The sequence below is a fragment of the Hevea brasiliensis genome, chromosome 9, assembly GCF_030052815.1.
Source record: "Hevea brasiliensis isolate MT/VB/25A 57/8 chromosome 9, ASM3005281v1, whole genome shotgun sequence".
Lineage (NCBI taxonomy): Eukaryota > Viridiplantae > Streptophyta > Magnoliopsida > Malpighiales > Euphorbiaceae > Hevea > Hevea brasiliensis.
The window spans coordinates 20543392-20557275 of NC_079501.1; the positions used below are offsets into that span (position 1 = coordinate 20543392).

General features: G+C 34.8%; 2 protein-coding genes and 1 pseudogene across 2 annotated transcripts; 1 reads left to right on the top strand and 2 right to left on the bottom strand.

The window, feature by feature from the left end:
• The first annotated feature begins 460 nt into the window (after positions 1-460).
• On the top strand, positions 461-3507 carry LOC110661126 (proteasome subunit beta type-3-A-like; annotated as a pseudogene).
• A 1079-nt stretch (positions 3508-4586) lies between these two features.
• Positions 4587-9816, bottom strand: LOC110661125 (uncharacterized). The gene is made up of 5 exons (XM_021819692.2): positions 8873-9816; positions 8692-8759; positions 6736-8586; positions 5658-5790; positions 4587-5468 (listed from the first exon to the last, which is right to left on the bottom strand). Exons 1-5 carry the CDS (start codon positions 9027-9029, stop codon positions 4732-4734), a joined length of 2946 nt encoding a protein of 981 aa, XP_021675384.2. The 5' UTR covers positions 9030-9816; the 3' UTR covers positions 4587-4731.
• A 2244-nt stretch (positions 9817-12060) lies between these two features.
• LOC110661124 (uncharacterized) lies at positions 12061-13459 on the bottom strand. The gene has a single exon (XM_021819691.2). The coding sequence runs from the start codon at positions 13022-13024 to the stop codon at positions 12194-12196; it is 831 nt and encodes a 276-aa protein (XP_021675383.2). The 5' UTR covers positions 13025-13459; the 3' UTR covers positions 12061-12193.
• Between the last annotated feature and the right edge of the window lie 425 nt (positions 13460-13884).

Consider the following 13884-nt stretch of genomic DNA (forward strand, 5'->3'; position numbering starts at 1 on the left):
TGTATAGGTGTCTGTTAATAAACAGACATGTCTATTCTATATAAAAAGTCATAACTATTTGTATAGGTGTCTGTTAATAAACATATATGTCTATACAACTATTTGTATAAGTATTTTTTAATAAACAGACATGTCTATTACACAAACATTTGTACCTATTAGAGATAAATAGATGTGTCTATCTAGAAAATGTGTCATGACTTTTCATTCTTTATAAATATGGATGAGTTTTTCAATTCAAAACTATGTTAATATTACTTCTTTTCTTCTTTTCTTCAAAATCTTCTTTACTGTCTGTAGATTTCAAACTTTATTATATTATGAAGGTATATTGTCATAACATTACAATAATTTAATGAAATCAATTAATACTTTAAAAATAAGATTCATTACGCTTTAAAGCCTTAAATAGAATTAATTACGCTAAAGCCTATTCTATGCCAACTACAACTTAGTGTCCACACATCACATGCACTCATGGAAGAGGAAGACCGAAGACATGATATGATCATTTTCCTGGTGGAATTTCAGATCTTCGAGTATAATGGAAGTGCCCTCATAGCAATGGTGGGCAAAAATTGCTTTGCCATAGCGAGCGATCGGCGACTCGGTGCTCAGCGCAAACTATCGCTACTGATTTCCAGAGAATCTATAAAATCCACGACAGGCTCTTTCTTGGTCTATCCGGTCTAGCCACCGATGCTCAAACCCTGTATATTCACTCGCCCTTGCCTCTATTTTTATTGCTTCTCATTTCAATTTTATGAATTTTCATTGTTTTGACACTTGTCCGTGTGTGTATTGGTTTTTATTTGGTGTTGGTTTTTTTTGTCTATGCTTTTTTTAGGGGTTGGAATGTGTATAATATGTAGGTATCAGAGGCTTGTTTTTCGTCAGAAATTGTACCAGCTGTGAGAAGAGAGGGACATGAAGCCTGAGACATTTGCTAGTCTTGTTTCTGCTCTTCTTTATGAGAAAAGGCTTGTTACATAACTCTATTTTAAGTGGTTCCACTCGAAGTCTCCTAATAGCACAATTCGTTTACATACCCCGAAAGTAAATGAACCTGCTGCTCTTTCTCAGGTTTGGTCCTTATTTCTGCCAACCTGTAATTGCGGGATTAAGTGATGAAGACAAACCATTTATTTGCACAATGGATTCAATTGGAGCTAAGTATGATAGATTTCTCTCTCTCTCTCTCTCTCTCTCTCTCTTTTCGTTATTTGAAACTATAGAGGTCTCAGCTTGCAGAATTCTCGTAGCAACTAAAATGTGATTGTGTCGATGCCATCATTAATCTAGTTTGTTTTCATCATTGTTCGGTCAAATTTAAGAACATTTGTTAATGTTTCCTTCAGTTTCTCTAGTTCATTTAATGAGGTTCTGCAAATTTTCTACTGGGCATTTTGTATTAGAGCCAGAATTGTTACTTTATGGGCTATTTCCTTGATGCTGCAGCTTCTTGTTTCACCTCATAATTTGAACAAAAGCTGCGACTTGTGAGGGAAACTAGGAAATCCCACTTATGGGACATTCTTGGATTTCTTTTTTCCAATATTATTGATTTTGGTGGGACTGCCAATGAAGTCTACTCACTGAGTGTTAGCGGGCACAAGCTTGTCTTATTGATATTATTGTTTGTGATGGTTTTTACATGTAATCAGCGTATGGAGCGTTACTAAATAAATCAAACTTGCTCTCTTATTTTAATCTTTAAAAACTTTCATCAGATTTTTGGTTGATGTATACACTTCTTCTTGTAATGAAACTATTTTGTGGCTTATATTTTTGTTCTTTCTCAATTGCAGAGAACTTGCAAAAGACTTTGTTGTTGCTGGCACAGCCTCAGAGTGACTTTATGGTGCCTGTGAAGCCATGTTCAAGCCTGACATGGTTAGTTACTCAAATTACTTCTCATGATTATGCACAGTACATCATTCTTCTGTTTTCTCGGACATACTGCATAGAGTGCCCACAAATTGGTGCATGTGCCAATTATATTACTGGGTCCTTAGTATTGGCTCCAGTAGAATCTATTCTATTCATTTAGCTTTTAAACAAGCCACTATAAAGTATAAACAACCAGGAAGCCGTGATGGGTTGTCAAGAAGATACCATATGGTTGCTGTCTTGTGGTTGATCACTAATACCGTGACTGCTCTACTTTGTGTCAAATAACGGAAGTGTGATTAACTCTTTCTTTTTAAAAAACCATTTGTTCAGGAACCTGAGGAATTATCTGAAACTGTGTCTCAAGCGCTGCTGTCGTCAGTAGATCGGGACTGTTTGAGCGGTTGGGGAGGATATGTCTACATTGTGTAAGCCTTTATTCAATTTTTTTTTTTCTAGCAGTAAATTGTACCCATGTTTGTAGAAGCATTTTTCTCCACTATGCAAATGCTGATTTGCTCTCAAAACTTGCCTACTGGTTCTTTCCCAATCATCTATTTTTTGAAGAATCCAGAAAGAGAAAAAAACTAATGACGATTTTATATAGCTGAGTTTTAGATTATTATATTATTAAACTTTGCTCTTAGAGATTCATCCACACGATGTTCTAAAACATTCTGGAAGAAGTCATAGTCCATCAACTTGAGAGGAGATGTGCACGAAATATGGTAGAAGTCTACTGATTTTCTTAATGCCAAATGGTACCTTACTCTTTGTTTGAATATGGTCAACCTTCTGTAGGACTGCAACTGCATCAGCGATTCTTGCATGAAAATTTAAGTTTTCCATTCTTTTCTCTTGCCAAAACTCAAAAGTGTTGTTTTTAAATGTGGCATTGAAGAAATATTATGCATATTAGGAGACTAGAAAGTGGTCGTTAGTTTGTATATTTGCTGCCATTCTATGAGCTTTGTTGATGGAACTGACCTTTTGCAACTAGTCAGTAGTCATGGAATTTCCATGAGATGACCAGTGCACACTTGCTGTCTTACTTATTCTGTTCCTTGTGCATGTTGTCCTTGAGTTTTCTATATTCATGCATAAATCAAGTTTTAACAATTAAGCACATTGTAATCTCTGTGGATGAGAAATTGTTCCCTTCTGGCATTCGCTGGTAATTGGTGTCAGTTTAACACATATTTTTAATGTTATGCTGTAGTACCCCAACTGAAGTTAAAGAGACAATCTTGAAGGGAAGGATGGATTGACTACTGTTCATGAGGCTGAAGGCCGGCCAACTTGTATTCAAGATTAGGCTACCAGTTTTTATATTCAAGACTTGAATTCAAATGCGATGTCATCTGGTTTCATTGTTAATGAAGGCTGGTTTTCTGTAACTTGTATCTGTGTACTCTTTGACAAGATTTCGAAGTGCATTGACCATGTTTTAGTATTTCTACCAAGTTTTGGTGCATCTAATGCAATTTGGGATCATATCAACGGTACACTAATAACACTACAAATTTATCGTGTATTGAATGCGGTCTTTCTAGTGCCCAATTTGCTTGCTTAGTTATTTTACAGAATGATACAATATTTTGCATGGATTGTGTTTTATTCCCAGATGTTTCAAGGTTATTCAAGTATAGATCATTTACTGTTTCATCACACCAACCAAAGCAAATTCCAGTCAAAGTCAGACCATTGTTTTTGAAGTTTAAATAAATGGTCCTCCATGAAAATCCACTTACAGAAAGCCCCCACTCCCCGATGCATGTCGGCCTCAATTCACCACAAGATTCCAAGAAAGAGTCTCTCTACCAAGCTCGAAGTTACAAAACATGGGTTCTAATTTCTAAGCGTAGGGGAAATTATCACTTAGGGCCCTTTTTATTTATTGAAATCAATTATTTAATTTTTTTATTTTAGTAAATATATTTCTTAGTCTCCATATTTTTTTTCATATATTTTCTAATTTTTCAGTATAGCTTATGAGTTAATATATTTAAAAGAGAGATTGTTATTACGAAAATTAAATAGTTTAAGATTTAAAAATAAAATATATATATATAATTATATTTTTTAAATTATAGTGATTAAATGAAATTTAAATTAACTCTTAAATACTATAAGGAATAAATAAGATAAAATATAAAAATTAAATAACTAATTTTATTAAAATAAAAAAATTAAATAATAATTTTTCCTCACTTGTAATCGTCTTGGAGACATATTAACTTTATAAACCCTATTAATTTTTCAATAATATGCTAGTCGATGAGATATGCCATTTTTAACTGCTACGTTCAAAATCTAGGATTGGATGTTACTCTGCTCTGATTTTGGCATGTTACCCGCAGCGTTTGGTGCAAAAACCCCCCTGTAAAAATGGAGTTTGGGGAATTGACCTTGGAAAAAAAAAAGATATCAATTGAAGCAGTTTCTGCCTTTGAACCTTTCTTAACTAAGGATTCATTTAACATTAAGGAGTAAAAAAAGTTGCTTTTCTTTGAAAAACAATTATTTTAAATATTAAAAAATATAATTTGAAAATTATTTTATTATTTTAAGACTAAAATATATAAAATTTAATTTAAGTTAATTCTTAATGTTCAATTTTTTTTTTCAATCAAAAGACCATTGAAGTAGTTTCTCCATGTCAAACCAAGTTACAGGTAACTATCCAAGAATGCAGATACAGGCAAGCATTTACAAAGTCAATAGCCATTTTAAAAATCATCCATCACGTTGGACAACCATGCTACTCCCAGGTTAGACACAGGTTAAGCTTGTGACAATTTCCATTACTAACAAAAAGAAACTTACAAACGCTTGGGCATTTCACAAGTAACCCAGCCTGCAACCGCAAAAGTCCGTCACAAGTTCATCAACCAAAACTTGAAGTATATCCCAATCAATCTGAGATCCAGTTTCAAAAGATTCAATTTCAAAATCCGTCCATTTTCCCAAGGAATGACTCATCTCCCATTCTATTATCTCGTCTGGAATCATCCCAGCCAAATTTGTCCACCTTCTGATCTCTTTCCCAACCTCTTCAATCAGCATTTCTGCATTCATGCACAAGGGCACTCCTCTCCATGCTTTGAATCCTGAGTTACAGTACCGGCTATATTTTGAATCAAAGCATTCTATCACACAATCAAAAAGAAACCTTTTAACTTGACTATCTTTGCTACCCTCCTTGCTCTCCTCAAAACCAAGGGCATTGAAATTTGTCCACGAGGCACTAGCATGAGTTTCAAGTTCACCAAATAGAATGGTTATAGGACCTCTCAGGAAACTTTTCATTCTATCTGAATTACGTTGAGCTGCACTTCCGAACAACAGCTCAGAATCCAAGATCACCTCCTTGGCATAGGTGAGCCTGCTTCCTGTTAATCCATCAGCAAGATCGATGCTCAGTAATATTCTAGAAATGCGGTTGAGAAGATCAGTCACTATTTTGGTACTTGTACATCCATTTCTAGAGGTTGCAGAATCCAGAAGATCAGTGTCAATTTCTATTGGTTGTAGCATATCACATGAGTAATCCATGGAGTCAGAGAGCAGCCTACGCCCTGACACCATAAGCCAATATGGAAGAAATATATGAAGATTGCCAGCATGATATGAAAAAGAATGCCATTTGTAAGTGAAGAAACAAAACTTCTAGTGCAAAAAATTGTTCGTAAAGAGTTTCACTGCATTTAATCACGACAGTTTGTAAGTTTATTTGTTTGCATTCCCATAAAGTTCAACTTCCTTACCTGAGCTATCATCCAGACTGCTAGAAAAGCAACTGTCGTTTGAGAATGGAGCTTCAAGAACAGATCCAGGACTCAGGTGGTGGTCACCATCATGTGAAAACCCAACTGAAGTTCCTCCTACCCTTCCTTCCGTCTGAATAACAACAGAAAGTAACTTGTCAGAAATAAATATTAGCAAGGCATATCACACCAGATCAGAGCACACCACCAAATTCTGAAGGATGAAAGAAAAGTAATTTACAAATGCTAGCCAACCAAAGAAATCTACCCTCATAAAAGGTGAAAGCATTATCATTATTATTATTATTTTTTTTCTACTTAAGATAGGATTGTTCAATTGGGCCAATAGAATGATAAATATCAGAATATGTTTACCAAAGTGGTACCCTATGTCATTTAAAACAATAATTCCATCTATAATCCGAGCCTAGTTGTAAGGTGCTACGAGTCATCCAAACAGTGAATTGAAATACCTACATGCCCCATTTGGTACATGAACATACTTAAATTTTCTACCAAAATAGTGCTACATCTCAGCATTAACAATAAATATCACTATCACAAGCCTCCAGAAGTGCAGATGCCCTATTGATCATAAATTTCAAACATCTTATCTGTGATTTTGAAATTCCTTATTTGACAAAATTGACAGCTTTGAAAATGAAGGTTGCAACCAATAAGAAGTAAAAGTAAAAAAGACATTAAATAAGCCGTTGCACCATTCCACCATCAACTTTCACTAGATTCCCACCATATTCATTTTCTCAACTGTGCTAAAATAATTATCTTTCATCTTGGTTACTCCATTTTCATTATTTACCTTCACCCACTCAAATGAAGCAACAGAATCAGCATTCTCACAACAGACATGCAAGCTAAAACAGTTCAGATAGCCAGAAGATTTATTGACAAAAAGGGCAAAGGCATTACAAATCTTAACATATTTTCACAATTTCTCTTCATGCATTGATGTTTTAACAAGCCTCAAACCACAATAAGCACAGATATACATAGTTTTGATAACAAATACAGTATAACTAGAATAAGGCAGCACAAAGCTGATGGAAAGGAAACAAACCTGGAAAGTTGTTTCTGCATTGACCATATGACCATCTGGAGAAAAAGGCTGTTGTGAAGTTAAAGCTGATATTAGTTCTTGCAAAATCATAGCAGTTGATCTCTTATGAATGGCACCTCCATTTGTCAATTCTTCCTCTTCTTGAGAAATCAATTCCTTTAGTTTTTGCTCCAAAAGTGCCCCTAAAGTATCTCCTCTCAATGGCACTTGTCTTTGCAAAGATGTTTGGCCATCACTTTCATCAGATGGTAGCTTTCTTGGTTGAGAAGTATTTTTATCAATGTGATCCCTCATATCTTTCAGCCCTGAGGAAACGAAATTTTTATGCCTCAATGGGGGACTAAATGTGAAAGATAAGATATCATCCTTACTATTGCCACTAGTTCTATGACCTTCCCCCTGAATGGCCGATCTGGTTTTGATGCTTTCACGGTCTGCAGTGGAAGCATTATGCTCCAGTTCTTTTCCACTCACAAAATCACACTTAACGTTTTTCTGTCTCATAGAAGTTGAATCAACAAGTCCAGTACTATCAAGTTGTGCATTGACGCTTACAGTCCTCCTCTTTCGCACTGGGGTCCTTAACTGCGACAAGGAATCATCTCGCCTGCTACAAAATTTTCTCTCTTTATCTACCACATAATTATCTGCCTTGTTGGATACTCTTGGCCTGGTGCGACTGCTTAAACTTCTGTTCAAAGCAACAAAATCTTTAGCTCCGGTAATAGCATTGGCAGCTGAAGAAGCTCTCCTGCTTTGCAGATTGTTTAATTTAGCTCTTGGTGGAATTCTACCCTTGGCTACTGACATCTCATTTCGGATCTCAGTCCTTTGCCGGAAAGCAATAGAAGAAGGCTGATCCTTTTGAGGCCTGCACTGTTGGCTTTTCAATTGTCGTGACATTTGGCCCTCTGAAGACACAGGTTTCCTATCTGAGATGAGTTCACTACAAGCCCTTGTGCTATCTAGTCTTTCAGCGGATTGAACCTGATTTCTATGATAAGCGACATCCCTTTCTTGTTCAGGGGAAGAATTGGTTGGCCTTGGCTTAATCCTCTCCAACCCCTGCAAAGAGTTATTGGGGACATTTGCAGCTGAGGATTGACAAACAAATGGCTGCTCCTCCACGTTCGGTTTAGAATCCACCACATCAAGCAAATCTCCACAATTTTTGCAAGAAGTCTGCCCCATCAAAGACTTGTCCACACCCATATTATAGTTGACATCATTTCTATGTTGTTTCAGTATATCTGGTGAAACGACTCCCAATCCCATTGCATCCATCAAAACTTCGTTCTTGGGAACATAATTCGTAGAACTTGAATAAGTAAGAGCACATTTTGCTCTACTGGTAGCATGCAACCCAGGTTCCAAAATCCGAGTAGCAGCATCAATTAATCTGGATGCCCTAGACACATTCCTGGAAGAGGAAATCCTAGGACTCTTCACTGGTGAAGCAAGCTTGGGGTGATGATGCTTTCTTGCTCTCGACAATACATTCCTAATTTGCAAAGCCTCAGCTCCAAACTTAGTCACTGCCCGTCTCTCAAACTGGCCAGTCTTTTGAAGCTTTTGAGGCCTAGATTCAATCTTAGAGCTTCCCTTCTCCAAGTTCACAACTTCCATATCAGACCCGCTATGACTATTAACAAATTTCTCTTCTCTAACATCACAAGGAGGAGTTTTTGAAAGTTTCTTGTGCTTCCCTCGGTGCACTGCAGGCAAAGATTCAAGACCCATAAGCCTAGCAACCAAACCGGCGGCTCGCATTTCATGCTTCTGCTCTGTATTATCACTACGGCTTCCATTTTTCTTTACGTTGGGGAACCCCCTGCTGTTCTCATCGGCAATCTACACAAGTGAAGCACAAGCATAAGTACCCACAGATTCCATTTGATAGAGTAGAAAATTAGCTGTTCCTAAAACGCATGGTAAGCAAATAAAAAAAAAGCCTACCAAATGAGATTTGGTTTTGGGCATCTTCTCTTCCCCTCTAAACTTCTTTGACGACTGCTTTGCACGAGCTGAAGAAAATGCAATTAGCGAAAAGAAAACAAATCAATAATATAAATTGGCCAGATGGGTAATTCCTAGTTCCTATAATGAGTGTACAGTTTTGAGCGAAAGAGAAGGAAACCTGGAGGAAGCAATGTCTTGGAGAAGAGCTTTTTCTTAGCAAATCTACGGTTCCAATCAAAGAGCTGAAAGAAAATGCCCACACAACCACCAGGCCGGTGAGGCCTTTTCTCCGTTATCGCCAGACACGATGTCGTTTTCCCCGTAGATTCATTCATCTCTCCAAAGTCCAAACCAAGAAGTAAGAAAAAGACGATGAGTGACTAAGATCACCAAAACCCACAGCAAAAATACTCGGAATTACTTTGTAAAAACCAAATACGCTCAAATCTCAAGTTCCAAATCCACTCCATACAGAAAAAGCCAAGAAATCTCGACAAAATCCATGAGAAAATCCCAGGTTTCCCAAAACACTCTAAGAAAACACAATGTAGTAGACCTCACTCCCAAACTAGAGCACAGAAAACGTAAAGAAAACACGAAACCACTGCAGAAAACAGAAAAGCCGTACAATGATACAATGGGAAAGAAAAATACAGAACATTACAGAGGAACGAAACGACGATCCAATGATGCAAAAGAACTGGAAAGAAGTTTATTAGTAATAAATTTATATTCTTTGTTTTTTTGGGTTAGTTAGCTTTGTATCTACTACATGGCTTATCGCAAACAGCAGTGATTCTCTGCTCAAAACGATGAGGATGATGAAATAAAGAGGGGGGATAAAAGCAATAATGGAGGGGAAGAAAAGAATCATGTGATAGATGGATTCCATTCGTGCAAAGGCCTAGAAAATGAAGCTCGAGGAGAGGATTAGGAAGCTGCCATTTTAGCAGTGAAAAAACAATCACAGAGAAAGAAACAGAGACCAAACAAGAAAAGGTTCTTCTGCTCCAGCAGTGAAAGGGGCTGCTCGTCGTCTCGAGAAGAGGATAGAGAGAGAGAGGAAGCCACGGGCAGTGAAGCAGAGAGAGGTGGGAGTGGTCAAACATGGAAGAGTGAGACTCTGAGACTGAGAATAAGACAATGAATGTTTTGTCCTTGTTCGTCTCTCTCTCTCTCTCTCACGCATGCACACACGCGTAAGCTATTCATAGAGGCTTCAATTACCAGGTCCTTCATGAATTAATTATATTTGCCTAATCCCACAATCCAGCTTATCCGTCTTTAATTAATTATATCCAGCAAAAAACTAATTCCAATATAAAGCATGAAAAATTAGTGAAATCTATTTTAAAAAAAAAACTTAAATACAAATGCCAAATATATGTTTTAATTTGGAAATTTTTAAAATTAAAATAATATATGCTCTAAAAATTAAAATTTTTGTTTCATAAATTTAAGTAAAAGATAAATATGTAAATGTTAAAAGATTTGAAAAGAGTTTTAAGCGTTTAATAAATTTTATAAAAGAATATATTTATGAGTTTGATACTATATTTAATTTAAAATAATAATAAATTTATAAATTTTTTTTATTTATATATCTCTCACATATAAAAATTTTATAATTATATATTTTTCATAATAAATTAATAAAAATAATATTAATAATAAAAATATGAAAACATTTTATAAATTAAACATTTAAAAATAATTATAAAGTATCAAAAAGTTTTTCGAAAAGTTTATATAATTAAAGAATATTATGAGTGTCAAAAACTCTTTAAAAAGTTTTAGTGTCACTTTTTAAAATTAAAATATAGTTAATTTTAAATATATTTTCTAGTGATTGATATTCAAAATTGAGTTTGAAAAAAAAAATTTGACCAATTGCAATTTTGACTTTTTGTCTAGCTATTCAATTCTTTGAAAGAAAAAATATATCAAATAATTAAACTTTTTATTTTGCAAGTAATATTACCTAAAATTCAAAAGTAACATCATTGCCTTATGATGAAAATGCCTTATTTGGCATTTATATCAAAAATGTCAAACAAATAATTTTTATTTATAAATAGTTTTATGACTTTTATAATAAATTATATTCTTTAATGACAATAACTCTTTTTTTATGGTATAGGTGTCAAAACTCATCGTAATATTATATATATATATATATATATATATATATATATATATATATAACATTTACAATTATAATTAATATTTTATAGATACTTATCTTACGGATGATTGCTATTAAAGATGGTTTAATGCTAAAATTAGTGATAAAATCAAGATACTCTAAATTCAAATGCTATTTTTATTGAATTAATTGTGTGTTTATATTATTTAATTTTTATACTATACTTTTAAAAAAGATTACACTGAATAGATTTAGGCAATGAGATGGGATTGATAGAACATCGACACAGTGAGTGATTTGACTAAACTTTTGATGGGAGGAGAAGAGAACACTGTAATTTTGTTTTTTTTAATAATTATGGTTAAATTTGCAGTGCTAACATGTGACTTTTGCTTGCTCTTTTTTTTTTTTGTTGATTTGATTTGTACCTTTGATGTGATTTTTGTGGTCTTTTCAACTTTCCTTAATCCAAGGAAAATGGAAACTATATTATCAAAACACTATATTTTAAATGTTCATTTTTTTTAAGACAAAGTTTTTTTAGTTGAAATTTAAATAAGTTATAAAATTATAATTTAATTGGATGATTTATATCATATTTTAATTGAACTTCTCTTAATAACCTATTAGCGTCCATTTATGTATATAAAAATTAATTATTTGCCGAAATAGCAGAAAATTCAGGTGTTAAATTGAGTTGTTGGCACTGCCACCAACTAAAGAGGCGCAGTTAACAAATGTGAATGCCAACAGCAGGAACCAGAGAAAGCGACAAAAGCCAAATAATTTAGTTGAAAGCCGTAAGGAATCGTCTCGCTCATCCAACTTTCATGCGGTAAGCTCGCCAAGCCATGGAAATATTACCAGAAATGAAACATTTTTACAGCCTTGGTAGGGACTACATAGGATGAAATGTCTCATAAGATGCATGATGGAAAATGGCCCCTAATATCAACATGGCCTCTGCTTTGTGCTTCCTCTCTGTGCATTCGTGTCGGTGGGGTGAGATTTTACCATTTGATTTGGTGATATACATATATATATATTATTAAATACTCTAGTGCACTATTTTTTTTAACATGCATCTACAGATCCATTTAAGAACACACCTCACTACCATAAAAAATTAAAAACAATAAATATTCTAACAAATTAAACCCATAAAATTAAATTTAACAACTTCATAGGTTCGAATTTTTGAGAGTATATGTAAGAAAATTTTAAAATCCAATATATTTTGAGTTCTCCAAGAATAAGAGGAAGCTTTTGATGGTATATAAAAGCTTATGATTCTGTAAAAATAATAATAATAACTCTTCAATGGTATATAAAAGTGAATGTCGTTCAAATTCTTCATCGAAGAGGCTTTTGATGACGATAACTTGTTAGAGAAGAAATTTGCAAATGCGCCAGCGCCAGGGGCTTCAATTTCTCTGAATTGTGCTTGTGATTCTGAATTTCTTTTGACAATGCTACTCTTTTCCCTGCAGTCTTCAATGCAGACTTGCTTCGAGAAAAAAGTGGAAAAGGACACAAAGCACCAAAACTCCAGTTATTATTCATACTAGTATTCTTCTTCACATGCCGAAATGATCTTGAGTTTTTCTTCTTATACTCCTCTTTTTTGCATGAGATATTGCTTTCATTGAAGCTCTCATGATTCGAATCTTCATAAACGTCGTATTCTTTAATGCCAGCTGCTTCAAGAAATACACGGAGAGGTGGAAAGGGCGGTGGAATTACAGGTTGTTGTATTTGCTTCAAGGGAGTAATCTTTTTCTTGATTTCTTGGTTAATAAAGTTCTTGTGATTTGCTTCATTGTGTTTGCTTAAACTCTTCATTCCCTCGGAGATCTCATGCCTTGAATCTTTATCAGCATCCTTCTTAGTACTAGCAGATTCAACAAATGCACGTAGAGGTGGGAAAGGTGATGGAATAATTATGGGTCGGTGTAATTCTTGTGAAGCAGCAATCTTTTTCATGATTTCAACAGGAAGGATCTTCCCATCAACGAAAAGCTCATCAGCAGATGAACTTTCTAGATTAATTTCGTTGGAGTGAAAACAAAAGTCGAAATCATTGAAATTTGATGAGCATGATTGGGATTGGAGAGGTGTTGGAATGGTTTCCTCTTGACAAAAGTCAATAGAAAATGAGAGTCTAGGACTCATGCTGGGACTCATTGTTTGCCAATTTTCATAAAAAACTGCCAAGAAACCTTCAAAGCAATTGAAAAAAAGAAAGAAAGAAAGAAGAAGAAGAAGAAGAACAAGAAAAGCTTTTATTATCTTACAAATCTTTCAGTTCCGATGTGTATAGTTTATCTTCAAATGGACCCGAAAAGTAGACTTAATATGATATGGAAAGCATGCTGATGGCAATAACAAAAAGAGAAATGCAAATCCCATAGCAAGAAAACTGCATGGAATTTGAAATCTTAATAAAAGAGACGGGGAAGGAGTTCTTCCATGTTCACAAAATTTTCAGAAATCTGGAATCCTAGACGTGGGTAGTAAGCATTAAGGTGGAAGAAAGTGGGCGATGAAAGTATTTAAACAAACAAAAAACAGTAACCCCAATAATTATAAGAAAGATGAAAGCAATATGTTAGTGACAAGGGCTACATGTTCCATTTGTCATGCATCATGACTCATGAGCCATGAGTCCGGCATGTATACAAAGTTTTTCTCTTTCAGATGTCCTCTGTGGGGATGGGTTGACCAGGACAATAACGTCTTTATCCAGCTTACCCATTTCGTTCAAAATAACAAGTGGAAATGTTAATATAATTAGAGAGCTGGGTCCTAACCTTACTTCATATCACACAGAAATAGCAACTATATATACAAACTGTCTCATTATTGGATATGGATCCTTTTGTTTTTCCATGGTTAGGATACGATATGCGTATGCTGGAGGAAGTGTCTTTTGCTAATCTTGCATTCGGCATCAGCTAGTTTAATTTATCCAATTGGACGACATTGACATGGCATGGGGTTTTTATATGCAGGCCCAATGCATGGGGTGGCCAAGGGAAAACAAA